The following is a 27,820-nucleotide window of genomic DNA, read 5'->3' as shown; positions in this document are numbered from 1 at the left end:
GAAGAGAGTCCCAAAATGTTCAGAAACATGTTAGGAACACTTGCCCCTGCTTTCATCCCAACGTGCTAGTATCTCTCTCCCGCTACAACTGCATATTTGCAAATATTTAGTCTAGCTGCACCTCCTGATAGCAAGTAGGCACCACAGACTGCTGCCGTACTTTCTGCAGAAGAGAGTCCCAAAATGTTCAGAAACATGTTAGGAACACTTGCCCCTGCTTTCATCCCAACGTGCTAGTATCTCTCTCCCGCTACAACTGCATATTTGCAAATATTTAGTCTAGCTGCACCTCCTGATAGCAAGTAGGTTAAAATGCAAAAGTAGGAGCTTGCAAGCACAGACTTTCAAAGCCATGGGGAAATAAATGATGTTCTGTTTTAATGTGAGTCTCTACTGTTCCTGTGCAATCTAGCAATAATGTTTGAACCTAAATCAGGGTGTTAAGAGGACATCCTCTTATTTTGACTTTAGATGTATTTACTCTTTTGTAATTAGAATATAGATTCAATTGCAATAGATTTCCTGTGAAGGAGGGGTTGGTTGCTCTGATCCCAGATTGGCTGCAACTCCAAGGGTAGTGGGCAGGCACAAAGGTGTGTCCAGAGCATGCTGCACTCTGCCTATCTCCTTGAGGGCTTTTCCCACATTAGAGCAGCTCTCAGCAGCAAAAGCACTAGGAGAATCTGAAGGGCTGTAACCAGCTGGCTACAGCAGAGCGCGCGTCTCAGGGTTGTTCTAGCACTTTCACCTCACTCAGAAAGTAGCACCCTACTACTTTGCCCTGAATTAATGTACACAATGGGTAAAATTTAAAGAGCTGATGTGATTTCTTATTGATTTGCAGGCTAACCTAGGAGATCAGACATCACTTGCAGCCTTGGTGAACCAAATCATCACCATGGCAGATGTGAACAGAGATGGAAAAGTATCTCTGGCAGAGGCCAAATCCATCTGGGCTCTACTTCATCTAAACGAATTCCTGCTCATGCTCTCCTTGCATGAGAAAGAGCACACCTCCAAATTGCTGGGGCATTGCGGGGACCTGTATGTCACAGAGAAGATCCCTCACAACTCCCTCTACGGTACTAATGTCCCTCACTTCTTCCAGCCATTGCTGCCTTCAGCAATCCATCGGATTATTCACCAGTGGTTTGCTCCAGCCTGGCCCAGGAGAGCAAAAATTGCCATCGGCCTTCTGGAGTTTGTGGAGGAGATATTCCATGGGACGTACGGGAACTTCTACATCTGTGAAACTAGCTTTAAGAACGTGGGCTACAACGACAAGTATGACTTCAAAATGGTCAACCTGAGGAAGGTGGCAACAGAGATGACAATCAGAGGTTTCCTCAAGGGACGTCACTGTGAGCAGAACGTGGACTGCACCTACGGGAAGGACTGCATGGCGACTTGTGACAAACTCATGAAGCAGTGCAAGGGTGACATGGTCCAGCCCAACCTCGCAAAAGTCTGTGGGCTACTGCAGGATTACTTGCTGTACGGAGCTCCGTCTGACTTGAAAGAAGAGCTACAGAAGCAGCTACGAACTTGTATGACCCTTAGTGGCCTGGCTAGCCAGATGGAAGTGCACCACTCACTTGTGTTGAATAATCTCAAGACCTTGCTTTGGAAGAAGATTTCAAATACCAAATATTCCTAACAGGGCAGCCGTGATGGTGGGCTATAGTGTTGGTATCCAGTTAAGGATAGAAGGTCATGCCTCTTCGTTCAGCCAGAGGAAATGCACCAGAAACAGGTAGTTCACATGGCTGCAGCCCTTTTTCCTTCATGAATTCCCCCCTCAGTAAAGCATCAATGACCCATGCCACTCAGCAAAATCATCAACAGCGTGCTTTAGGTCTGTAAAGAACAAGATGCAAAGTAGAAATACCAAGAGCCTGGGTGAATAGTTCTGGGGGAAGAAGATAAGAGGAACCAGAGTCGCGCTGCACCTCTTTCCTGCTAATCAAGGAACAATCAGAGAATGAATCATCATGCTGTAATTGTCATATCTTATTTTGATGAACACCTCTGATGTAAATAAATAGCTTTTGTGGGAGTAGCACTGGTACATCAATGGCAACCAGCCTTTTAAATACCAACATCCTGGTGATTCTTAAAAGGGTAGATTATCCCAGCCTGGAGTCTGCACAATTTATTTTAATGTCGGAATTTGATACTGTAAAATTCAGACAGTGTAGGAAGCCGATAGACAAGCTCACCCACCCACACTTTGATTCTGGTTGTTACACACCTTCCTGAACTGCCTGACCACATAGTAGGTAGGTTCTGGCAAATTCTAGGTTTCGTGTAAACAGTTGCTACGCTTGCGAGAAGGCGCATTACCTGGTGGACCGCACCATTACCCATTTACATTATTAAACAATGTATGAAAATGATTACAGTTAAAGGAAAACACTGATGGCTATAACATAAGGATAAAACAGACCTATACAAATACAGAAAGTCCCCAGGCAGACACAAACCAAATTAACATAGTGGCATATATGCTACATGGTATACTGTATTCCCCATATCAAGAGAAAAGACAGTGCTCAGACACCAGTTCAGGTCCAAATCCACCCCTTGGTTTAATTGGCACTTTTAAAATTGACAGTATTGAACTGGAAAGGTAAAAGGCTAATCCCCCATTAATCCACTGCTCTTCCCCTGCACCCAAATAAAAATAAAGGAATTTCAGACAATTTTTCAGTAAGCAACAAAAACAAATCTCATTTGGCTGTCTGAACACTACCTGCTATTGAAGTATTGACCCTTTGTTTCCATTTGTATTTACTTATAATAATCCTTTAGCATTCAAGATGCTCTGAACACATGGATTGAGCGGGGTGTTTAGTTTATGTAAACTATTGTTGGTTCTCCATTCCCTGCACGATTTTATCCATTCTGCTAGACTGCATGCTGGTGATCCGACAGTAGCTTCGTGAAGTTAAGCACATCTGAAGTACAATCACTAGAAAAAAAAATTCTGTCCCACGGGATATATGGCCTCTGAAAGCAATCTTTAATGTCATAGCTGTAAAGTTATGAGCCCTTTGGAGTGGAGATATCAGTCCCTTCTATTAGTTCTAGAAGATCATCATCACCACTCAACTGTTATTTATGGGGAAAATGTTTTAGTGGCAACAAATGCTTTAAATCTAGCTTGCAGCCAGTCTAACTTGCTTTCCCAGAGCCAGGCCAGCTTTGCACCACAGTAATTCAGACACCAGAAGGCTAAGCATCTTTTGTGGGGGGTATTTTGTTTGTTTGGGGTTTCAGATTAATTGTGTTATGTCCATAGAAGTTACTCTGACTTGTTAAATACTATAAAACTACAGTGGGTAGAAAAAAAGGAAAAGAAAGGAGCCTAGAAATGCAAAGGCAAGGCCAGCAATCCGAACGTGATGCATGCTATTGCATTAAAAGGACACTCGGCTGAAGAGTTTTTAAGGATTCTGCCTAGTTAAGTGCCAGATTTTCCATCTTTTGCCAGTTGAATCAGAAGTAAATTTAAATAATTTTTTGAATGCAATTTAAAAATAAAATAATTGGAATGGTTCAAATGGATATTACTTATGGTACTGTGAATACATCAATATAATTCACTTTAGACAATTGGGTAGGCCCCTTTTCTCTTTAGACTGACACTTAAATGATGCCCCCACCCCAAGGCAGGAAGAAAGTCAGTTTAAACTAGTCTCTTTATGGTTTCACTATCCATTTGCTAATCTGAAAATGCCTGGTAAATACATGCATATAGCATTATCAGGAACACTAAGAGAAGCAATGTGAAGATCAGAATAGCTATTTATTCTTTATTGGCACCTTGGCTAAACAGGTTACTGAGAACATTTAGAGTTGCAAAGAATATATTTACATCACCGCATATTATATTCACATTCACTGTCTGTAGTGCTTGCAGTGACTTTGAGGCAGTGCATGGTAGAGCCTCAAGATATATCTAGCAAACTTCAAGTGCAAAGACCCCAAATGGTTTCTTTTGCTGCTGCCAGGTTTGTTAGAAAACACAAACCTACAGGCATCATCTGCAAACAAAGTGCCCCAGCATATTAGATAAATGCCGTCCTCATATAGTGCTAGACATTGCAATACTTCCGTAGCCCAGGAAGGTACATCATACTGCTCCTCAAGCATGTCTGGTTTGACACCTCTGATTGTGGCTCTGAGGGGAAAGAGAGAAGCTGATCAGTCGCTGCATTTAAGACCTTGCTGATCACTGTGGTACAGCATCTGAGTACTTTTCACATTTAAAATGAACATACGTCTCTGTTCTGATTGGCAACAAGATGATCTTGTCCCTGTAGCCAATGAACCAAGGATGTTGAACCGAGTCAGTTATGACTCAAGGACTATTCAGAGAATTTCATTTCTCAAAGAAAAACAGCTCCATAAATGAAACCCAGTTTTCCAGGAAAGTCATTACAACGGCTAAATGAATTCGAAAGACGCTTACATTTTAACCACTCCGTGCCCAAGAACAGTGGTAGGTGGACGTTACTAAGAAACAGAGCAATATGGACTCTCGGTGGGTAAAATTTATCCCAGCACTGAAGGCCTGGCAGGAGGCCCTATGCAACCTGTGAACCCCAGTGAATCCCTTTGACAATGCATTTAAGTCATGAATATGGCTCTGTGCATGCACCGAGCTGAATTTCATTCCAGTAAAGAATACTCAGGGCCCATTTAACGAAGAGGACACAGGGTTAAGAAGCCGTTCATGACCTCGGCCTGGCCCCCATTAAGCCCCCACTTCGGACTAAGGTACGCAAATTCAGCTACGTTAATAACGTAGCTGAATTCAAAGTACCTTAGTCCGAACTTACCGCGGGTCCAGACACGGCAGGGAGGCTCCCCCGTCGATGCCGCGTACTCCTCTCGCCGAGCTGGAGTACCGGCGTCGACGGCGAGCACTTCCGGGATCGATCCCAGAACATCGATTGCCTGCCGCCGGACCCTCCGGTAAGTGTAGACGTACCCCTCGTGATTTGTCCACAGCAAGAGATTCCATTTTTGCATAGGGTTACTGGGCGACACTGAACCATCAGCTTCAGGATATGGGTCACTCAGGAAAAAGGTTAAAGACCTAATCATTTGAGTTTAGCAAGCCATAGGGCTTTTTTCCAATCCTTTCTTGCTGCGGGGGTCTTCTGCCTCCCTCAGAGTCCTCTGCCAGTTCCCATGTTCCCCCCAATCACCACTGTAAAGCCAACTTGTAGTCACCTTCCTTCCAAGTGCAGAGGAACGAAGCATCAATAGCCAATCTCAATGAGCAGATGCTACTGGTGAGCAATGCAAGGCTCTTTCTCTGCCTCCCACCTCAAAACTAAAATGTGTGCTAACCTCACAGCAGGTCCAAGCCCGTATCAGTCACAGCCAAAACTAAACTGCATGATTACATCAGCAAGTAGGCTTGAGATTGAGAATCCATGTTAGTGTCATTTCTATGTGGAGGTGCTGCAAGAGGGATGTACAGGGAGGATCAATAACAGAAGGACATCAGAGGCTAAATTAAGCAGTCCGGCACCTGCTCCAACTCTCACTTTCTTTAACTTACACCTTCCTACGGCTGCTCAGTATGGAGATGCAGCTATTTAGACACCCTTATGAAGTCTAGCTTGGATTTTGGCTCTTGGTATTCAAACTGGGTCTCCAATAGCAACAGAGCATTACCCAAGATGCCACTGAGCTGCACCAAAGGAAGGATTTTTTTCCCCAAAACCATTTGCAATCAAGGATTTACCATTCTCAGCTGCACTCCAACAGATTGGATCCCGCCTTCGTTATTGACCAAGATTTTATTACTTGGCTATTATGCAAATTACTTCATCTCCTTTGGCAACTAATTTCACTAATATTATCGAGTTGTAGTAGTTTCTGGGCATATTGAGTAATAAGACTTGATACAAGAACCCATCTCAGATAATAACACCATTGCCACAAGCTGCAGGTAAAAGCCCATGGCTGCTGATAAGCGAACCTGATGCAGAAACCAAATTATAGCAATATTTATGAAGAGATTATTGCCATATGTAGTAAGTATGAATTCTAAGACAACCCTAGAAGAAAAAGTAAAGGCAGCATAAGCTAAACTGGGTCTCAAGTCATGTTTTATGTTTAATTTAGAATATGCACATTTTTAACCTCTCTTAATACACGTGCTTCTTGACTGTTTACTAAGTTCCTCATTACATCAGTAATATTTCAACTCTTCCAAGTTTTTTTTAAAATCCTCCAAGTTTGTCTCTTATAGCTTTTCCATCATATTCCTGTTTTCATGAGTTCAAGATGTTGGTGGGGGTACATGAATTTAAAAAAACAACAAAAAAACAAAACAAAACAAAAACCTTGAAGTGAAATCATATGACAGTTCCACAAACTATTGTTTGTTCCGTATTAACACTTGTGTCAAGACTGGAACTTTCATTCTCTCAAACTCAGACCCTCAAAGGCCTGCCACCACATGGCTATGGTGATTTTACAACTGCAACCCTCACACTGCTGGAGTGCTTAAATCAAAACGTGTTGAAATCCTAACCTACTACCTATTTGCAGTGTCTCATGATGCTAATCACATCTGCAGGAAATTACATATAAATACCTGATAAAGTAACATTGAACTCAACTGAGGCTTCCATGCTCGCCTGTTTAATCCTTAGGAAGGTTGGTATTTTCCTCACTGCCAGCTAGAGAGCACATAGTGGAACACAGGATTTAGTTTCTCTTGAACTCATTTAGCTGTGTCCAGGCTTAGAACAGTGACTTCCATAAGGTATTGTATGCAATATCTAGCCAGTGAGCAATAGCCTAATCTCTTAATTTCTTTATATTCTTTGGATTGAGTCAGACCATTACTTAATTGTGTAGTTAGTCCAAAAAAAGCCATTATCTTAAATTTTGCTCAACATCTCAGACTGTAATTATGCAGATCTCTTCCCCCCCCCCCTTTTTTTTAATTATCTTGATTCTTAATTGGCTACCATTTTACTACTGACCTTCTGGCACAGCTTTCAATATGCTATGCTATAACTCCACCCCCTCAATCTCTCCTCACACGGGGTATGCATGGTTAGATAGATGGGAGTCTCAAAAGCGCTTTATTTTTCCCAATATTTACATCTTGAATATTTGTGATTTAAATGCAACATATGCAATGGTAAAGACTTGGTTCTAGATTCTGATGTATGAGTCAATGTGAACAATGGTTTTTCTTTCAAAACATGTCTTACTTTAAAAGGTTGGTATTTTCAATGGCTGAAAGTCAGAACCATGGATGAGTCCCCCAGAAAGGTGTAGTCCATATTTGGATTGCTGTCTGCCTTTGGGAAGAGAATTATTAACTAGCACTATTAACATGTTGGGAAATCCACTTCAACCTTATTAACATTCGTTTAAGAAGCCACTGCTATCGTGCAGTGCCTTTTCTCAATTAAATGGCTCATTTTGCAGCCACAAGCTATTCACTTGGTTAATGGTACCTTTGGCCCCTCTAATGCCCACTTAATGAGGACATTATCCAGCATTCACCACTGCCAAATTTTGTCAAGCTATTTGTCAAAGCCTTCAGGAGTTTTAGAATGCTCAGTCTGGCCATAGCCTTCCTCTTCAGTCACCTTACAACACCAATACAGTGGAGGGCTATCTCCACTATACCCCCGAGATGGCATAGGTGTTGCACAATTATTACAACATGTTTATATCTTTGCTCCCTAACAGCTCATTAGCTTGGAGGTCAAGCTTCTTTGCAGATGCATTAACATATAAACTCAGTAGAAAACTTACAAGCCATGTTGCACCTTTAAAGAAAAGTTCTGTTTTTTTTTTTAAATCAGATCAAAGCATTTCATCTTTGGATGCACTCTTAAGTTTATTCCTCTCTTATAAAAGGACTTCACTGAATTTCTGCACAGAGTTTGGATTGGATATTGAAAGCGTATTCTTTTAGCTGATCTATTCCTTTAATATATCTGAATTAACGTCTGTTTTATTACAAACTTGTGACATACGATGAATGCTTTTGCAGTGTTTGAAAGGATTTTGCAAACAGACGTGTGGAAACATACAATCAGCGTTAAAGTTCTTTAGCAAATGTGTTTACTGGATTTAGCATAATTTTGTTGTTGAGACATTTGAGAGAAATGCTGTGCTTTAATAACTTTGTATTACAAGTTAATTGCTATATTAATGCATTAAGACCAATTTAATTTGAAACCAAACAGTCCTTAAACATGCGGATTACTTTAAAAGGTAAGTGATTTTCATTTGTTGAAATGGTTGTTTAAAAAACCTTAACACAAACCCAATTTCTACAGAAAAGTCTGATGCAAAGAAAACAGACAGCCTCCTCATTCTTCCTCCCCAAATTAATAAATTGTTTAGCCACTGTAAATGTCTGCATCCATTCTTTAAGGATATAGACTCAAAGTGGCCAATGCTTCCTGTCTGCCTCCTTCTGGCATAAAGACAACACTGCAGTCGTAGTTATGTCTCCACGGGGCAGTAACTGATTAGCAGGCAACGGTAAAAGGAAAATTTAAAAACGTAGCCTTGCCAAGTGAAGTAGCAAACATCTACTTTATCTATCTGAATTTAAGAGGCTAATATGTCTTCACAATGCTAACACACTAGTGATGGACCTGCCCTGTGCCACAGGGCTAAGCAGTGTTAACACACAAACATCTGAAACAATTTGGTTTCAAAGGTAGTTGCTGTTATCAGTAATTATGATGAAAGTTATGTAGTTCTGCTTGTGTGCACATGAATTTTATAGTGCTTACAAATATTAAAATGTACGTATAAAACAAAATATGAGAGCTCTAACAGACTATCAGTTTCCTACATTAGCCAGGAAAAAAGTTCCAGCCCAAACCCAGTGGACAATGATGTATGACCATGATTGTTCTAAATTAAATAACGCATACATTATAGGACTGCCTTCCATGGTCACTGGGCTTTTCTTTAAGGCTTAAAAAACAAAGATGGACACAATGTAGGAAAAAATAATTGCTCAAAATTAACGGTAGATGGTCTGGGAGCTTAGATCCAAAATGACTGTTGTAGAAATATAAGGTACAAATTGAAATGTACTCAAAGTTTTTAATTCCATGAAAATAGTTTACAGGTTGAATTTAAAAATCCCCATCAGCCTAAGTAACCTAAACATATGCATAAGCACAGTGCTTCAGAGAACCAGAAAGTGAAACTACCAATCTAATTTCATTGTCCAATCTAAATTGGGGACAGTAAAAGAGGGGAGGGAGAATCAGCAAAAATTATGGAAGGTAAATTACATTTTAAGCCCTTCTTTCATTTTCAAGCATCTTACAGTTTATTAGTGACATAGATACGGACATTTTCTTTTATAAATATGCTTTTTTTAAAACAACCTGACCATGATGTCCCTTAAACATCAGTTTTTATGCTCCAACTCACTGGCACCAGCAGTTGTGGTAACTGATGTCATGCCTGGAATACTAGATTCCAGTGCGAAGGATGCCATAATACGTACCTTCAACAGCATTTATGTTATACCATTTCAAAGGAAATCAGTGCTGTCCTCCTCAAGAGCAACTGTGAATAGGAGACAGAATATCAAATATTTGCAAAGCATTTTAAAATACTTCTCAGTTCTCCCTATTTTAAAATTATGCATTCAAATGGAAAACCCATTGAACTGTTTTTTTATTTCCATGCAGGCACTGCATGAACTCAGTAATGTTCCTACAATTCAGACATCCTTTGCTTACCTCCGTTGTTGGATACTGTGTAACCTTATACATTCAACTATGCTGCATGCCAACAAAACAGCCACAAATATTTCTACTTCAATTGATAAATAATGAAAGAGCAAAGAGATGAATTCTGGTTAAGAAGTGTGCCTAGTCTCACAAACACAGAACTGAAGCTAATGGATTAACATTTTAAATAGAAGCATTACTTACGGCTTGTCTACATGGGAAATTAAGCAGCAAAACTACAGCTGTATAATTAGACTGCTATAGGTATACTGGGAGAACTCTTCATGTGGCATTAGATAAACTGGAAAGTCACTCTCTCATTCCAGATTCTTAGCATTTACATGATGCTTTTTGTCTTCAAAGTGCATTAAAAGTATAACCCTCAAAAAAACTTCATGAGGGGTATTAAAATGTTATCTCCAATTTAGAGATAGCAGAACTGACATCAAGCGGCAATCTCCCCAAGGCCACAGAAGACCATTTGAAAGGCAAGCATAGGACTGAGGAGTTCCTTAGAATAGAACAGTCACTTCTACTTGTCCTTGCATACAAGGATGTAGGGCCTTTTCCTGATGCAGCTAAAATTAGTGTGCTTTTAACTGCCTTTCAAAGGACATTTGCGCCATCTTTCACCAATCCTCTGGAGAAAGCAGGTATACTTGGAAACAATGTCAGGCTGCTAATCATTCTGAGTGCTCACAGGTTTCAGAGCACTGAGCGTAGACACAGCCTCTTCCTCTCTGCCACCTAATGACACACACATGGCATGACAGCCACATGTGTAATGCCTCTAGGGGCATGGGACTATTAACACACAGGATGCTGAAGAGAAGTAGCGATTCTTTCACAATAAAAACAAAGCAGCAACAAAAAAGAAATCTCAGCCATGAGACTGAAATCGACACATAATTGCCCCTCTATCCACTTACTGTTGTGCAAAACACAGGGGGCTTTAGAAAATTCAAAACTGCTGCTGAATTTCATAAGCAGCTCCTCTGAGACAGCTCTCATCTCCCGCCCACCATCTCTCAGCAATCTAAAGCAATGCAAATACCTGCCATGTTGCAGCTTATATCTACATTTGATTGCAGAGCTGTACATCAAGGACTTAGCTAACTACTTCCAAATTCTGGTCTAGACAACACATGCTAACAGGCTAGTGTAGACAAGGCTGTGTGTTTAACATGTCAGTTTAACATGTGTTAAAGGCACACAGTCTTGTCTACACTCCAGGCTGTCAGCATGGTTAGCAAACACATTCTAATTCCTGGTCTGGACAAGAGTTTAGCTGATGGTCTCTGGTATATGGGAAGTACTAGTTAGAATATACACTGTCTCCATGCTCACCTCACATCTAGGATGCAGACTTCTTGGACCATGGGATCTTTTGATTCTTCTGCCCAAAAAGACAAAACACATTGTACAGCAATTATAATCATTCTAAAACTTGACATGGAAAGGAATTAGAATTCAAGAGAGATGGAAAGGATTGGATGTTTGGATCTAGGATATTTCAGAGAAGCAGAGTTTGGATTCAGGCTCACCTCTGCAAACAATGTTCTTGAACAAATGGAGGGGGGAAATAATGTGCTAGATGGGCATTTATTTCCATTAAAAGATCCCAGTCTGCAGAGTGAAATATCAGGGCAGTTCCACCTATAATTTTAAAGATCGCCAAATACTGAATAAATTGCAGTTCACGGAAACACCAGGTCACAACGGTACATGAACAAGGTTAGAGGTCCCCACTCTTGCTGATCAAAACAGTGAATTTTCACAAAAGACCTTGTTCATCCTCTTTACACTACTTTAGAACCAACATCATCAGGGGATACCAAATGATTGAAGGGGACTGGTACTGGTGGAATACAATACTCATCAATTCTAGGCTCGGATTCAAATTCAGCTCCAACTGGTGGTACTGTAACTAAAAATGGTTAGCCGCTAAACAGCTATCTGCTGGTCATGCACAATAGGTTAGTTGGTGTCAGTCCAATGTAGGACAAGTGTCACATTGCAAAAGGCATCACCACAATTTGCCCCAATGGAATGGGTAGAGAGACCAATTACCTCCTTGCCCAGAGGTGAACACACTGGGACAGCGCAAAGAAACTGTTCCTGCTCCTGCAATACCTGCACTTGAAAGAAAACTTCTATCTCCACAACTCAGAATCCAGCACCTTTCACTGACTACTACATTTATATTAAACACCGTAAAGAAAACAAACAAAATGTCAGGCTGCTAATCATTCTGAGTGCTCATGATTTCAGAGCACTGAGCGTAGACACAGCCTCTTCCTCTCTGCCACCTGATGACACAAACATGGCACAGCAACCATATCTGCAACGCCTTTAGGGGCATGTAGGGAACCTGCATGAAATGACACTCACCTCAGCTCTAGGAAAAACCCTCCTGCGTTTGCAGTATTCACATTTGCCCCCCTGTAAAAAGAGCAAAAAGAAAAACAGAAAATAACTAGAGCAGTTATTATACCATTTAGACATGCACTTCAGATGCCCACTATTTGGGTATCAGTGTGTGGCTGAGAGCAGTTTGGAAGACTAAGCACTACACCCAAACTGAATATAACCATTTTTTTACCTTATGAGGATAAAACACGTACATCTTCTTTGCAATTAATTTTACTTTCCACCAGTCCCACAGCAAGAGCAGAGTGATTTTTTACAAGGTCTCCCTTGATGGACCTGACCGCAGAATTTGATTAGAAGGAGATTATGGAGAAACTAATCAAGTGGCTAGAGCTGTAGACTAGGAGTCAGGACTTCTGGGATCTATTCTCAGTAGTGCCACCAATTTGTTATATGACCATAGGTAAATCATATTCTCTCCATTACTCAGTTTCCCAACTGTGAAATGGGTAAAGGAATATTTACGGAGTGGATCGTATAATTTCAAAAGATAAACCCAGACAATGCTCCACAAACTTTCTAGTAGTGCTTTCCCACTGTAGTACAAGGTATTCTTTGATCAATGAAGTTCAAAACAGGAGAAGTCTGAGACTTCTAGGGCACATTTATCCAGTTTCTCATGTGCCGCCAATAAAGCAAGTCTATTTTATAAATGATGTCAGGCTATTAATCATTCTGAGTGCTCATGGGTTTCAGAGCACAGAGTGCAGACATCGCCCCTCGCTCTCTGCCACCCAATGAACAAAGATGACACACGGTAGCCACATTGTACATCCCGGGGCAGGGACCTATCTAATGTCAAAAGATGCATACATAAATGGCAAATCGCAAGGATTTCATTACATTGGGGAAGATTCTGATGCACAGTCAATAAAACGGAAACATTCCAGGACATCAATAAAGCCTTATAACAACCTCTTTACACCCCCATTTGTTCATGCACTGTTGTGCGCATATATAACACCTCATACTGCTCTCTCTCAAGGGAATTTCCCCCAAATCTAGTTACAGTGTGAAATTTTAGGATACATACATTTTTAAGGCCAGAAGGGACTATTAGATCGCCTAATCTAACTTCCTGCATAACACTGCCAAAGAACATCATACAATAATTTCTACATCAAACCCATATGTGCTTAGAGTGGAATAATGTCACTGATTCTCAAGTAGATGCACAACTCTTTATATCCTAATTGCTAAGTGAGGGTGCTCAATGTCTTCCACTGTACGAGTCATGTTTTAATACAGAGATGGTCTCATGGACAGGCCCCTTCCCATTTGTAATCATGCAGCATATCTCTGGGACCTACAGGAAAAGTAACATTAGGAAAACATTTCATGTATTTTCCATATAATTTAGCAGCTGCAAATAATGAGTAGCAGCTAACACAAGCTCTCTGCTAGCCAGCACGATGTGTTTCATAGACCACCATACTTAGATAACTTTGTACTAGGCCTAAATTCACTCACCCTGTGTCTCATTTTCAGGATCAAGCCTCCTTTCATGCCACAATCTCTTTATATATTTTCGCTAAACAGGAAAAAGAAAATCAGAAAAAAAGGTACTGAGTATCAAACAGCTGCCTCACACACAAGCCTCTAAATTTTATTCTTTCCTCACCCAAGAATTCCCTGGCCTGAAAGCCCATCTCAATTTACCTTAGTCCCCAAAAATCTTCTCCCCACTTTAATTTCTAATATTCACTTTCACCCCTCGTCCCAACCTTCCTTTAAAACCTTGGGAATAAAAGCACAGAAGGATTGGCAGCTCACTTGTGTCTGGATGCATGACATATTACACAAGGAAGAGAGGGCGTAATCAAATACATATTTCCAAGGAAAAGAGCTTTAGAGAGTTTTGAAAACAACAATTTCCCCTCTTTAACAATTCAAGATGCATGGCCAGATTACTTTAAACATTTTATCTGCAGGAAAAGCAGGGTCTGATTTTGAGAAAAGCTGAGCACTGCCAACTCCCATGAAGTCAGTAGAAGTTGGGCAGTGGTCAGCACCTCTGAAAATCAAAGCCATAAGTAGCGCCCTACCAAATTAACGGTCCACTTTGGTCAATTTCATGGTCGTAAGATTTTAAAAGTCATAAATTTCATAGTTTCAGCTATTTAAATCTGAAATGTCAGTGTTATAATTGTAGGGATCCTGACCCAAAAAGGAGCTGTGTGTGGATGGACGTGTTGCAAGGTTATTGTAAGGGTATGTGCGTGTGGCGGTGCTGCTACCCTTACTTCTGCACTACTGCTGGCAGCGACGCTGACTTCAGAGCTGGGCAGCCGGAGAGCAGCAACCGCAGGCTGGGAGCCCAGCTCTGAATGCAGAATCGCCACGCCACCAGCAGCAGCGCAGCAGGATGGTACAGTAAGGTATTGCCACCCTTATTTCTGCGCTGCTGCCCGCAGAGCTGGCCCTCAGCCAGCCGCCACCACTTTCTGGCCGCCCTGCTCCGAAGGCAGCAGCTCCCGGCCTGCAGCTGCCGCTCTCCGGGCACCCGGCTCTGAAGTCGGCACAGATGGAAGGGGGGCAAATAACCGTGTGACCACACCCAACTCCCTTTTGGGGCAGGACCCCCCAATCTGAGAGACGCTGGTCTCCCCCATGAAATCTGTATAATACAGGGCAAAACCACACACACATGTCCCACAGGGAGACCAGATTTCATGGGCTGATACATTTTTCATGGCTGTGAAGTTGGTAGGGCCCCCGCGTCTCAGGCCCCCCCCCAAGCGGGGCAGGTGGGGGCGGGGCTCGGGGGGGCGTGTCTATAGTGCAGGCTGGGGGGAGGGGATCTTGGAACCTCGGGAAGACCCCCCCCCCAAAGATACACGGGGGGGGGGGGCGAATACGGGCCTGGTGGGGGGGCAGCCGGGCCCAGCCCCGCGGGTGACCGTTGAGCGGCTCCAGGAGGGCAGGTCCGAGGCAGGGCCCGGCTGGGGTGCGGGGTGGCGAGGGCGGGGCCCGGCCGCCCCTCACTTACCGCCGCTCTGCAGCCAGCCGAGAAAAAGGGGCCCGTGGGCCCGCGCCTCCCGCTTATATAGAGCTGCCCGACGGGAGCCCTAGAGGGACAAAACACCGTGTCCTCCGCGGCCCGCAGCTGCCTCGTGGTCGCAGACACACTCCCCCTGCTGGACAGGAGCGTGAAGTGCAGCGAGTCGGCTTCAGGGGCCCAGGGAGGGGTCAGCCTGGGGAGGAGAGGGATGGGGGGAGGAAGCAGAGAAGGGAGGAGGAGAATCAGCAGAGGGGGGGGGGGGGCGCAATATGGCCAACTTCTAGCATTCAAAAGGCATGAGCCTAGCTCTGTTCAACAGCTAAATACATTCAAAATAGCGTGTTTTTTTATTGCTCCTCCTGGTGTCTGAGCCTCAGCCTATACAGCTCCCATTTCCCAGCTATGCAGGCTAGACACACAGGTTTCCTTTAAAAAAAAAAAAACCTACAATGGCGAGTCTCTCAATGAATCCCATGACTCCAGGAGATGGAGCTTTAAGAGAAACACCAACTATCTCAAGAGCTGGCAACACGGGAAAGGGGTCTGTAAAGGCAGGGGACGAAAGGAAGGGAAATGGGGAGATCAGCCTTGGGGAGGAACGAGAAGTGGGTGGGGTAAGGCTGGGTTAGAGACCCATTCCTGTCCAGGAAGTGATTTTACCCTTGGAATATCTCATTGTGCATGCATATGAGGAGACAGCTACAATGAGGCTGATGGACTGAAAGCAAACGGGAAGCTAGCCTGGTGAGCTTGAGTAAGACCTGTGCACCATTTCCATATTCAAGGTGTGCACATACATAGGACCATATAGGTAACAGCGATTACTAAACACACTTTCCTCTTGAAATGAACGGGGAGGCTGGTTTAAAAAGCAATGGTACATGGACAAGCACAATTTGATTAGTGGTCTCTAAGTCAAACACAGATCTTACCACTGGTGTTAAAAGAAACTGATTGTTTCAAATGCTAAGCTGAGAACCCCGTCTTTTCATAATATAGGCTGCACTTCAGCAAAGCACCTAATCATGTGAGTCGTTCAATGGGAAATCAATGTTAAGCTAAAAAGTTAAGCATAAGCATAAGAGCTTTGGTGAACTGGGGCCTTATTCAATTTCAGCACCCATATTTTCCTTCCACATAAAGCAATAGTTATAACATAAAAAACAAAACATAAAAGCTTTTAATGGAATGCTCTAATCTTTAAAAATATCACACTGTTGTCTGGATAATGCTTTAATTATTGTTGTTACAAGCAACACTTACAATCATTGTGATGGGAAGAGACTGGAGAAAAAAATATTTCCCCTCTTAGTTTAGTTTGAGTATGAGTAGGGTGACTAGACAGAAAGTGTGAGAAATCAGGACATGGGGTTGGGGGTAATAGGAGCCTATATAAGAAAAAGTCCCAAATATCGGGACTCTCCCTATAAAATCGGGACATCTGGTCACCCTAAGTATGAGTATATAAAATGCTGCCAAATATAGCGTCATTTCCCCTTTACAGCCAATTCCCTCTAGTGTTTGCTCTTTCAGCAACAGAAAAACAAAACACTCAAAAAGGAGTGAAAGTGTGATGACTGGAGGGTAGTTAGTGTAACGCCTATTTTTAAAAAAGGGGCCAGAGGCAATTCTGGCAAGTACAAACCGGTAAGCCTAACTTCTGTACCAGGCAAATGGATTGAAACTATAGTAAAGAACAAAATGATCAGACACATAGATCAATACGATATGAGGGGGAAAAGTCAACATAGTTTTTGTAAAGTTGAAACCAGGCCTCACCAATCTATTAGAATTCTTCGAGGGAGTCAACGCGCATGTGGACATGGGTGATCCAGTTGACATAGTGTTTTTGGACTTTCAGAAAATCTTTGACAACTAAGCAGTCAAGGAATAAGAGGGAAGGTCCTCTCATGGATCAGTAACTGGCTAAACATTAGGAAACAAAGGTAGGAACAAGTGGTCAGTTTTCACAATGGAGGGAGGTAAATAGCAGGGTCCCCCCAAGGATCTGTACTGGGGGCTATGATAGTCAACATATTCATAAATGATCTGGAAAAGTAGGTGAACAGGTGGCAAAATTACAGCCAATACAAAATTACTCAAGAGAAGTTAAGTCCAAACCTGACTGCAAAGAGTAAAGTGATTTCACTAAACTGGGTCACTGGGCAACAAAACGGCAGATGAAAATTCAATGTTGATAAGTGCAAAGTAATGCAAAATGGAAAAAATAACCCAAACTGTACAAAACGATGGGGTTTAAATTAGCGGTTCCCACTCAAGAAAGAGATCTCAGAGTCATCGTGGACAGTTCCCTGAAAGTATCTGCTCAATGTGCAGCAGCGGTCAAAAAAAGCTAACAACATTATGTACCATTAGGAAAAGGATAGATAATATAGAATAGAAAATATCATAATGCCACCATATAAATCCAGGGTATGCCCATACCTTGAATATGGATATGTCTGGGGGCGGGGAGGGGATAATGATAGAGATCTATAAAATCATGAATGGTGTGGAGAAAGTGAACAAGGAAGTATTTATCCTTTCCCATAACACAAGAACCGGTGGGGTGGCGGGGGGAGGGGGAAGTGAGTTTCACCCAATGAAATTAATAGGCAGCAGCTTCAAAATTAACATAACGAAGTATTTCTTCACACAACACACAGTCGACCTGTGGAACTCATTGCCAGGGGATTTTGTGAAGGCCAAAAATGTAAGTGGGTTCAAAAAAGAATTAGATAAATTCATGGAGGATAGATTTATCAATGGCACTTAGCCAAAATGGTTCAGGGTGTAACCCCATGCTCTGTGTGTTCCTAAAACCTCCAACTGCCAGAAGCTAGGACTGGACAATGGGATGGATCACTCAATAATTGCCCAGTTCTGTTCATTCCCTCTGAAGCATCTGGCACTGGCCACTGTCAGAAACAGGATACTAGGCTAGATGGACCATTGGTCTGACTCAGTATGGCCATTCTTATGATTTTCAAGTTACAAAAATGGGCCTGGGTCACTCAGGGGCTAGTGTAGAACCTGAAACTACTTAACTAGTTTTTTAAACTCACCAGATTTCAAGCTGATAGGGACACTTGAAAGAGTAGGGATTTTACCAGCCATATTTTAGGATCATATGATGCAATTTATACTCAGCCTATGACCTAACACTAGGGTGACCAGACGTCCCGATAAAATCGGGACCGTCCCGATATTTAGGTATTTGTCCCGCGTCCCGATTGATCTTCGGTCGGGACGCAGCACTCTGCTTTTTTTTTTTTTTTCTCTGCCGGCAGCACTCAGCTGTTCTCGGCTTTTTTTTTTTTTTTCTTCTCCTCTGACTGCCGGTGTAGCCCCACAAAGGAGCACTTTGTGGGGCTACACCGGCAGCACTCAGCTGTTCTCTGTTGGTTCCCCCCTCCCCCCCGCTCCTAAAAACCAGAGGCTGAAGGTATGCATACCTAAGGAAGGGTAAGCATAATCTCCTCTGACTGCCCGCAGCCCTGGGCTGTTCTCAGCTCCCGCCCCCGACTGCCGGCAGCACTGGGTCACAGTAGGGAATTGGGAGAGGGAGCTGTTTGTGTCCTTACACCGGCAGCACTCGGTTTTTTGGTTTTTTTTGCTCCGCCAGTGACCCCCCCTCCCCCCCCTTGTGTCCCGATATTTTCTTCCTGTCATCTGGTCACCCTACCTAACACCTGACTCAGACTTGGCACTGATTAGGCTGTAAGACACCTTTTCTCTCCCCCAACCAATGACATTCAGTCAGTTTATATTTTTGTAAGGGATTTCTCAGCTTTCATTTAATAAAACACACTTGCATGTGCAAAAGAAGGAATATTTTATTTTTTCTTAGGGAGAAGAGAAGTGGGAGGAGAGGGGATGGGAACTTTAACAGTTAAATTCAGATCACAGTAAGTTTAAGGAGGGAGGGGGAGGGAAATCACAAGACAGATGCTTTACACATTCCTCCTTGAAAAAGAGGCAAATACAAGCAAACCAAACTGGATATCCCTATCGTATTTAGCCTTGCACAGTTCTAGTTGCTCTGGATGAAATTCCTTTTGGGGGGGGGGGGAAGTGGCTCCCACAGGTGACTGATATTCATTGACAAATCCACTCACCTTTTTTTGTTTTGTTTGGCAAGTTAAGAATCACAGATGAGCCCAGATGACAGCAGAGCGGGGGCTGCCATCACCATGGGATGTCCTCCTCAGGAGTAGGCCAGGGGACTACTTTCTCCTAGGACCCAATCCAATTCTCATTGAAGTTCATGTTAATATTTCCACTGCCTTCAATGGGAGCTGGATCAGACCTGTACAGAGCTAGGAATGCTGGCTCCCACCCCATCCCCTCCTCCCTCCCTCCCAAGCCCTATGCATGTTGCCGGCAAGTCAAAGACGCCTGGTAGGTAACCTGCTGAGTACTGAACGCCATCGTGGTATGGATGAGCTAGCAGATTTTGCACTGGGGCTAGTAAGAGCACGAGGCTGATCTAACTGCTGTCAGCTTTGTTTTGCAGTCCATACAAAACCTCCATCTGCTTCCTTTTGTTCTTTGCCCGGGTAATGGTCGTCTTAAAGAGCTTGCAATACAGCTCCACCGCCAGGGGGCTGTCGTCGTTCCCAGGGATGGGGTACGTGATGATGGAGGGGTTGCAGTTAGTGTCCACCACTCCCACAGTGGGGATGTTCATCTTGGCGGCATCCCGAATGGCCACGTGCGGCTCGAAGACGTTGTTCAGGGTGCTGATGAAGATGAGGAGGTCGGGCAGGCGAATCCCGCTCCCGTACTGGACATGGGCATTGGTCAGCAGGCCCCCCTGCCAGTAGCGGGTGTGGGCGTACTCCCCGCAGTCCTTGGCCGTGACCTCCACCAGGTGGCCGAACTGACGGTTGCGGTTGATGAAGAGGATGATCCCTTTGCGGTAGGCGACATGGGCTGTGAAGTTCAGAGCCAGCTGGAGGTGTTTCATCGTCTGATCCAAGTCTATAATGTCCTGATCAAGGCGGCAGCCAAAGATATATGGCTCCATAAACCTGGGGAAGGAGAATGAGACATAAAGAACTCGGAACATTTTTATTTTTTGACTGACATTTCCAAATGCTCCCTGCCCCTATAGAAACTCTCCTACACTGGGGCATCAGCCAGCCTCTAACCAATGGGAGTCAAGGAGAAAATTTGCCAGGGGGCAGGTTATTCCATAATTGCCTTCTTGCACCTTCTTCTGACGGATCTGCTGCTCGCCGCTGTCAGAGACAGGCCACGGGGCTAGACGGACCTTGGGTCTGATCCTGTCTGGCAATTCCTGTGTTCCATTTAAGGGAAAGGGCAGTTAAGGCCCTGATCAACCAATCAGATCCCTGCACCACGCCCCGATAGACAGGGGCTTGCCCAGGTGGATCTGGTTTTAAACCAAGCCACCGGTCACTCAGCTCATTACACTGGACTCCCAGAATATCAGCAATACGAAGAAATCTTTGGATGCCTAAAACCTTTTGCTTCCAATGCTGCATGCCCGTGTGACAGCAAATAACCTTCTCTGTGCTAGGACAGTCAAACACAGACTTCTTGCCAAAGTCATTAGGAAGGAGCCACCTTGCAAGCACTTTACAGGGCAAATAATCCTACCCTTCTTTTAACTAAAGACCGGATCCAAAGGTGATGGAAATACACTCATTGACTCAATGGGTATTGGCTCAACCCCAAGGCTCCACATCAAAGTTGTGTAACTTACCTGTGACGGCAACCCTTTTTATGCCCCAAGTGCACTCTGGCATCAAAGAGCTCTTTCAGGGAGAAGAGCTCCTTCACGTTGAAGAAGTCCGGGTGTCTGAGGGGCTCGGTTATAAGCTTGTCATTAATAACTGAAAGAAGGACAAAAAAAAGAGGTTTGAGCTCTGCCCCCAGTTTGTGCAGCACAAAGGTTCGGTTGTGGTGTGAAAAGAAGAGCGTCGTTTAGTCCTGGATTGCCAATAACAGCACAATGTTTGGGCGTGTATATGGCGGTTAATGCATTTATACAATCCCTTCCATCCAAGTATCTTAGAGCTTTACACTTCAAGACTCATATTATTTCTCTCTTCTTACATACAGGGAACCAGATATACAGAGAAGTTAAGTGACTTCCCCAAGGTCACACTGGAAGGCTGTGGCAGAGCCAGGAGTCCTGACTCTCAATCCCAGACTTTAGCCACACAATCTTCCTTCCTCTCCTAGGTGCGTGATCAGATAGGTTAGAGGGGAATCTAATGTACTGAAAATCACATGCATGGACAATCTGAAAATTAAAGTAGCCAACAGAGTTTAGAAGAGATGCTCATTAATTTAGTGATACATTATCTTCTGGCTTAAAGCAAACCTGGTGGCTATCAGAGAGGGATGGTTGGCTTAACTCAACTTGCTTTGGATAGTAGAAGCCAAATAGCCTGGTTGCTTTCACTCTCCTAAAGTAGGTGGGGTCAGGACTCTTACCAGCGGGGTCCACCTGCTGATTCACTTCCGGGGCAAGAAGAGTTCCAAAAAGTCGACTGTTGAGCTGTGAGATATTGGGAGCAGCTTTCCCCAGGGACCCCAGGCAGCGAAACCTTGGTACCCCTGACAATGGAGAGAAGGAAGAAATTAAACAAAAGCCTTAAACAGATGGGTAGTAAAATAAAGACACCAATCAGAATACGTTGTAGCACCCACAAACACTAAGGCTTCCCAAGTCCTTGAAACACAGGTTAATATTAGACCCACTTCCCAGAGGCGCAAACCGTGGAGAAGTGGCTTGCGCAGGGCCTCTCAGTGTTAGAGCCTAGTTTCCTAAGAAAGATCTAAGAACTTTCTCTCCTCCAACTGGGCTTTGGGAAGTATGAAGTGTGCACACCAGATGGCAGGGAACATGGGGCAGGCTCTGCATAAGGGATATTGGGACCTCATAACAAGTCAAACAGCCCCCCCTTCCTCTAGCAAAGCCTGGAGCAGACACCCTGGCAGGGGAGAGGGTAGGCAGCAGGGAGCATAGGCTTAGGAGCTCTGCTAGGGAGAAGAAGGGGGAAGCTGCTACAAAACCAGCGGCTCGGGAAGTTGGTTGCTTGATTTCGGTAACAACCACAGGGGCTGTTTCCCGGGGACCTAGACTCCAGCAGCATAACCCCGCAAGAGGCAAGGGAGTTCTTAAAGCCCCAGCTCCTGGAATCAGGAGATGGCAGGAGATGCTCAGCTCACATTTAAAGGCAAGTGTCTAGCTTCTGTCACCCACAGGGCCGCCCAGAGGATTCAGGGGGCCTGGGGCAAAGCAATTTCGGGGGCCCCTTCCATAAAAAAAGAGTTGCAATACTATAGAATACTATATTCTCAGGGGGTCCTTGCGGGGCCTGGGGCAAATTGCCCCATTTGCCCCCCCTCCCTGGGCAGCCCTAGTCACCCACGTGCACCCTCAAGGCTCAGACCCCAGAGAGCAAAGGACCAGGCTCCATTTTTTAAAAAAACGACCTCCGGATGTTTAAGCCACTGGGGATGTTTACATGCTGGACCTGCCCCAGCCTGAGACCCACCAGGGAAAAGCCTGGCATAGCCACGGCCCAGGGCAGCAGAGAGGCACCTTGCCCAGCTCGCCTGGGCTCGGACCCGCGGCTCCAGCCCCCCTGCAGCCCGAGTCTTGGCACGCCGGGGAAGCCCCGTCTCCCCGCCTCACCCGCCTGCAGCAGCCTGGCAGCGGCCATCTCCGGAGCGGAGCGGAGCAGGCCCGGGCACGGAAGGGCAGCTTAGCCTGCTGCACCGGCCCTTTCCGCTTCCTCCAGCCGCAGCTCCGCCTGCCGCTGCCCTGCCTCCGGGTCCTCCCCTGCCGGCCTGCGGCGAGCCCGAGCTGCCCGCCCTGCCGCGGGCTAGGCTGCGGGGCTGGGGCCGGTGTAACGACCCAGACCCCGCAGGGAGCCTGTAAATGCCCCTTCAAAGGCAGACGCGGCAAAAACCTGCCCTCACCGAGCAGGTGTTGGCTGGATCCCTAGCCGGGGCCGACTGGGTTTCTCCAGGGACCCGCCCAGCTGTGAAGCGCTAGAAACAACCATCGGTGCTGGAACTTGGGGGGCTGCAGCACCCCCTGGGTTGAAGCACTTTCCCACACTGTATATGCAGGGTTTACAGTTTGGCACAAGGGCTCCCAGCACCCCCCCGTAAATATTGTTTCAGCCCCCCTGGAAGCAGCAGGGTTTATTGGTGAGCAAATGTCTGGTCCTCAGATCAACCCCCTTTTTAGAAATGATCAGTATTGATAGTTTGGACTGCGGTAGCCCTTAAAAGCCCCAGTCACAGATTAGGATCCCATTGCGCAAGGCGCTGTGCAAACAGAACAAAAACATAGAAGGTCAATTCTTTGCAGCAGGGACTAAGTATGGGATAAAAGACATCAGGTGCAGACAGAAGGGGAATGCCAGGAAACAATGAGACAATATGGGTCAGCAAATGCACCTTCAGGTCTTCACTTCAGCAGGGTTCTCTCTGGTACATATACAGATAGAAAAGGAGGCATGCAAAATACTCTCAGGAAAACCTCTGAACTAGGGGGACTGAAAGTAACAGAACTAAGGGCTTGCTCTTGCAACCACTGCAGGGCTTAGTAGGAGCTAACACTTCCACAGCCCTCAAGGGACTACTCCCAGTGGTGTGCATGGAAAGTGTTCCTAAGCTGGACCCTTGTCTAAGAAACAGTACTGTGCCTTTAAGGGCCTCTCTCTTTGTTGCCAAGTTACCGCCTGTCTCCTAGCAACGTAGTTTGTTACTTAAGCACCCTGTTTCTGGTGGGCCTGGTCAATTTCCTGCCTCTTTGTCCAGCTTGGACCAGAGTCCCAAAAAGGTCTTAGCTCAAAATGTCCCAGGAGCATCTGCCGGAAGCATTCACCACTTGTAACAAAGCGGCAGAGGAGGGTCGGTCCCAGAGAACCAGTGATTACTACAGAGTTAATGACGATTTGCCAGCCAGGTTCAACCACCCAGGATGGTTTCGGGGCTACAGGTGAGGAAGCTGATACAACTTGTGTGATGAGCAAAAGCAGCATGCTGAGAGAGAGGGAGGGGTTCATGGTGCACCCAGAGGTTGCCACACTTTGCAATAATGACCTGAGATCCTGTGAAGTCATCATGACCTCTGCAAGATTGTGAAAATGATATCCATTTTAAAGCCCGAAGGGCCTCTGGGATGTGTCCCATTACCTACAGCCAGATTAGCCATCATGGCCAGAGGTCCCAAGCGCGCTTTGCTCCATCTTCATTCAAGCCCCAGCTCTCCAGAGTCAAGCATGCATAGAATTGTCCTTGTTCTTAAATTCCTCCAGGATCTTTGTCTTGCTGTTTCCTTAGCAGACATTTCCTCTCTGCCCCATCAGTCTCACTGCTGGTGACAAGAGGACATGCAAGGTGGATTCATAGTACCAGGAGACAGGTACGTCTACAGTATGAAATTTTGAAATTATTCTATTCAAATTTTCAGATAGTATCAGAAGACAGGCGGTGCACCGTCTGCTAGCAGTATGGTGTCTGCCGTAGCTTTCATGGAGGGAGAAGCGAGTTTCGACACACACCCAGAAACACCCGCGAGAATGTTTTTGCCCCATCATGCACTGGGAGCTTAACCCAGAATTCCAATGGGCGGCAGGGACTGCGGGAACTGTGGACCGCTCCAGCATTCGATGCTAGCCTCAGTACTGTGGACACACTCCACCAAATTCACGCGCTTTAGTGGGGACACACAAGACCGAATGTATAAAATCGCTTCCGAAAATTAAAATAATTTCATACTGTAGACGTACCCTTAGAAATGCCTTCTCATCTCTCCCCACCTTATCCATTCCTCATCTCATCCCAAAAAGCATCTTTTCCTTTGTCTGCACTTCTTAATGTCCATTTGTTACTATAATTTAGCTCCATGAACTGTACTATTTAGCTCTATAGAGTGTTGTGGGATACAGTTTGTATGAAAGAAACCATACCAAGTAAAATTACATTCTATTGTGTAGAACGAATGAGCCCCATCCAATGTACAGGACCACCAACCAGATCTATGGAAGCAAAGCGCCTACTGTACATGAAATGCCAGTAAGTATATGCAGCACAAGGCTAATTACAGTGTGTATCAATCTTACCTTTTAAGTGAACTCTAGTTACCTATTGAGGAATAAGTTATTTGCTTTATCTGTAGGAGTACTTTAAAAAAATACTCAGCTACGCTTTTTGCTTTGTTCCTTTAAAAAAATGTCAATTCACTTTGGGGTAATTCATTACATTCCTTACAGGAGTATCTATGGTTTGCAGTATTTTAAAATGCATATATTATCCTGCAGGCACTGTTTACTCACCCTCCTCTGCCCAGATATCGCCTGTTCTTGGCATGAGCAAACTGGGTAGGGAAACAGTACGTGTGTGGCACAGCCAACCAGAATACAGGCACAGAATACTGAAAAGTAGTCAAGGGAAATTGGCAAGGGGGAATTCTGATGTTCAAAATTTATTTTACCCTTATATCTTTTGTTAAATATAAGGGTTTTTGATGGCGGCCAGCAGCAGTTCAAATTTAGGTCTCCTGTATAAGACCCAATAGGCGAATTTTTCAATTGCTATTCAAATTTGCATTTCATGTTGCCACTCCAGCAACTTACAAAGGAAGGAAAAATACAGTAATATAATTCATGAAAAACTGAGGGGCACCATAGTTCTATTTTCATATTGTAGGTCTCAGCAGATCTTTGAAATCAGAAGGTGGGATTTTCAGAAGCCTCTAAATGACTTTCAGTGAGACACGTGCTCTCATGTCACTTAGGGGCTTTTGAAAAATCCCACCCAGAAGCTTTGGTATCTCCAAGCTGTGAATTTTACAGTACAGGAGGGTTAGAAAGAAAAGACGCAGTAATTTAAAAGGGGGCAGATGTACTGATCTAGAATCTCTTTGGAAACACACTGGAGTAGAGCAGTGATTTTTTTAATTGGACACCATATATTCCCCTCCTAAATAAACAAAAAGAGTTAGTCTCTGGCAACTTGTGGCTGAAGTCTGATGCCAAAGAGAACAAGGTGTTTACTCACAAACACCCCCACAAACAATTATACTACTACTACTACTACTACGTAAAAAAAAAAAAAAAATCAGAAAAGCCGAGGTGGAACAGAGGGATTGCCAAAGTGAAAAAATAAACTATAACCAAAACCACACACAGGGAAATGTGTGATGATCAATGCCTGAAGCTTCAGAAGGTGGCTCTAGCTCTTCTCCCCACTCACACATAGTATACCTTTCTGCGATAGAAGAATTAATACACTATGTAAGAATTTCAGTTTTTGAATTTAGCTGAAGTTGGTGTAACATCTCTGGCCTGCTCCACGGGTGTGCTGCAGAAACCAGCACCCTTGCAGCAAAATTTAGGACAAGTTTCCTAGACTACAAAGCCCTTGATTAAAAATATGCAAACAATGGGTGGACGTGTAGGTTTTTTTTCCTGACCATGGCTGGTGTTTGGTTCATGCTTTGAAGCATGAAGATTTAGAGCCCTTGTAATTATACCCTAGCTCTTGTAAAACACAGAGATGCTATTCATATGGGTATCTAAAATATTTCCTCTTGCTTTTCTCCCCCACAGACCTCCTTTAACATTACCTCACATGCATTTTCGAAACATCTTGGAAAGTGTGGCATGTATAGGAATAACGGGCTCAACACCTACATGGAGAAAAGTGTCGTGACTGGCATAGATAACCTTATCACCTTCTACGACAGACTCAACTTTCACCCCAGTTACAATGGCAGTGGGCCATCCCACTGTGAATAATGTTTCAGCCATAGTGTCTGCAGTATGACACCTGTTCTTCAGTTTACTGTCTACTGCCAGGTTAAAAAAAACAACAAGCAAACAATAGCATTGACATTTCCTTAGGATTTCTGCTTCTCTCCTAAATCAGCTCCTAAGACTCTCTTTGAAAGCATGACTGGTGCACTCCTGATGTTAAATACACTTCCGTCTGCCACATTAGCTTGCAGGATGATTCACCACAACAAACACAGGCTTCTGTTACAATAATGCTACATGCCATTAAAGCATCATTAAGCTGCAATGGGAATCTTGTATTATAATGTCTGACTTTAGGTTACCTTGCTGAAGGAGAGCCTAGATCCAATGTTAGCATGACGTAGTAGAAAAGGTCATGAAAACAGAATAAAATGAGTAAATGAGCAAGGATGAAAACTCTGTCATTGAGAGAGTAATAAGAGCAAAATGTTGCTTTAGAGCAGGTGTGTTAATAAAGAAAAAAAATCCGGAAAAATGTTTGTTGTTTTCTTAAAATGCCTGTGAACATAAGTGAATTTAATGCTTGTTAAACATAAATGGATGGCTCCACTCTACAGTACAGCACAGGCAGCCAGCACGCACACTTTCCCATGCCACGCTGCCCTGCCAGTGTGCCTCAGGAATGCCCAGCAAACACCACTGCCGGGTATGTCAGAGAAGTTCTACGGCCCACTCCTATCTTGGGTCTCTGCTAAGATTGCCAAGTAAGGGCTACACTTATTCATAGATTCCAGGGTTAGAAGGGACCATTGTGATCATCTAGTCTGACTTCCTGTAGAACAGGCCACAGAACTTCCTCAAAACAATTCCTAGAGCAGATC

The 27,820-nt window shown here is 44.2% G+C and overlaps 3 protein-coding genes, 1 long non-coding RNA gene and 4 other non-coding genes across 9 annotated transcripts in view; 2 read left to right on the top strand and 6 right to left on the bottom strand.

The window, feature by feature from the left end:
- DIPK1B (divergent protein kinase domain 1B) overlaps nucleotides 1-3,563 on the top strand; it is a 41,772-nt gene extending 38,209 nt beyond the window's left edge. For both annotated transcript variants that reach the window (XM_005299513.4, XM_005299514.5), the window contains exon 5: nucleotides 845-3,563. In XM_005299513.4, coding sequence (XP_005299570.1) covers nucleotides 845-1,657 — 813 coding nt within the window. In that variant the 3' untranslated portion in view covers nucleotides 1,658-3,563. The remainder of the gene's footprint in view (nucleotides 1-844) is intronic.
- Nucleotides 3,564-3,789: 226 nt separating this feature from the next.
- Nucleotides 3,790-15,319, bottom strand: LOC101944123 (uncharacterized). The gene is made up of 6 exons (XR_508913.4): nucleotides 15,175-15,319; nucleotides 13,656-13,716; nucleotides 12,147-12,197; nucleotides 11,103-11,151; nucleotides 9,527-9,588; nucleotides 3,790-4,183 (listed from the first exon to the last, which is right to left on the bottom strand). It is a non-coding gene; the product is annotated as an uncharacterized LOC101944123 (long non-coding RNA).
- LOC112059732 (small nucleolar RNA SNORA17) lies at nucleotides 8,389-8,519 on the bottom strand. The gene has a single exon (XR_002889000.1). It is a non-coding gene; the product is annotated as a small nucleolar RNA SNORA17 (small nucleolar RNA).
- On the bottom strand, nucleotides 10,423-10,556 carry LOC112059734 (small nucleolar RNA SNORA17). Its single transcript, XR_002889002.1, has one exon. It is a non-coding gene; the product is annotated as a small nucleolar RNA SNORA17 (small nucleolar RNA).
- Nucleotides 11,986-12,118, bottom strand: LOC112059735 (small nucleolar RNA SNORA17). The gene has a single exon (XR_002889003.2). It is a non-coding gene; the product is annotated as a small nucleolar RNA SNORA17 (small nucleolar RNA).
- Nucleotides 12,840-12,970, bottom strand: LOC112059731 (small nucleolar RNA SNORA17). The gene has a single exon (XR_002888999.1). It is a non-coding gene; the product is annotated as a small nucleolar RNA SNORA17 (small nucleolar RNA).
- Nucleotides 15,320-19,004: 3,685 nt separating the features above from the next.
- Nucleotides 19,005-23,034, bottom strand: MRPS2 (mitochondrial ribosomal protein S2). Its single transcript, XM_065572524.1, has 4 exons — nucleotides 22,862-23,034; nucleotides 21,655-21,777; nucleotides 20,918-21,047; nucleotides 19,005-20,219 (listed from the first exon to the last, which is right to left on the bottom strand). Exons 1-4 carry the CDS (start codon nucleotides 22,887-22,889, stop codon nucleotides 19,676-19,678), a joined length of 825 nt encoding a protein of 274 aa, XP_065428596.1. The 5' UTR covers nucleotides 22,890-23,034; the 3' UTR covers nucleotides 19,005-19,675.
- Nucleotides 23,035-23,260: 226 nt separating this feature from the next.
- Nucleotides 23,261-27,474, top strand: PIERCE1 (piercer of microtubule wall 1). The gene is made up of 3 exons (XM_005293219.5): nucleotides 23,261-24,178; nucleotides 25,179-25,257; nucleotides 26,793-27,474. Exons 1-3 carry the CDS (start codon nucleotides 24,033-24,035, stop codon nucleotides 26,979-26,981), a joined length of 414 nt encoding a protein of 137 aa, XP_005293276.1. The 5' UTR covers nucleotides 23,261-24,032; the 3' UTR covers nucleotides 26,982-27,474.
- Nucleotides 27,475-27,820: the final 346 nt, after the last annotated feature.

The sequence above is a fragment of the Chrysemys picta genome, chromosome 18, assembly GCF_011386835.1.
Source record: "Chrysemys picta bellii isolate R12L10 chromosome 18, ASM1138683v2, whole genome shotgun sequence".
NCBI lineage: Eukaryota > Metazoa > Chordata > Testudines > Emydidae > Chrysemys > Chrysemys picta.
This window is presented reverse-complemented; position numbering and strand designations above follow the sequence as displayed.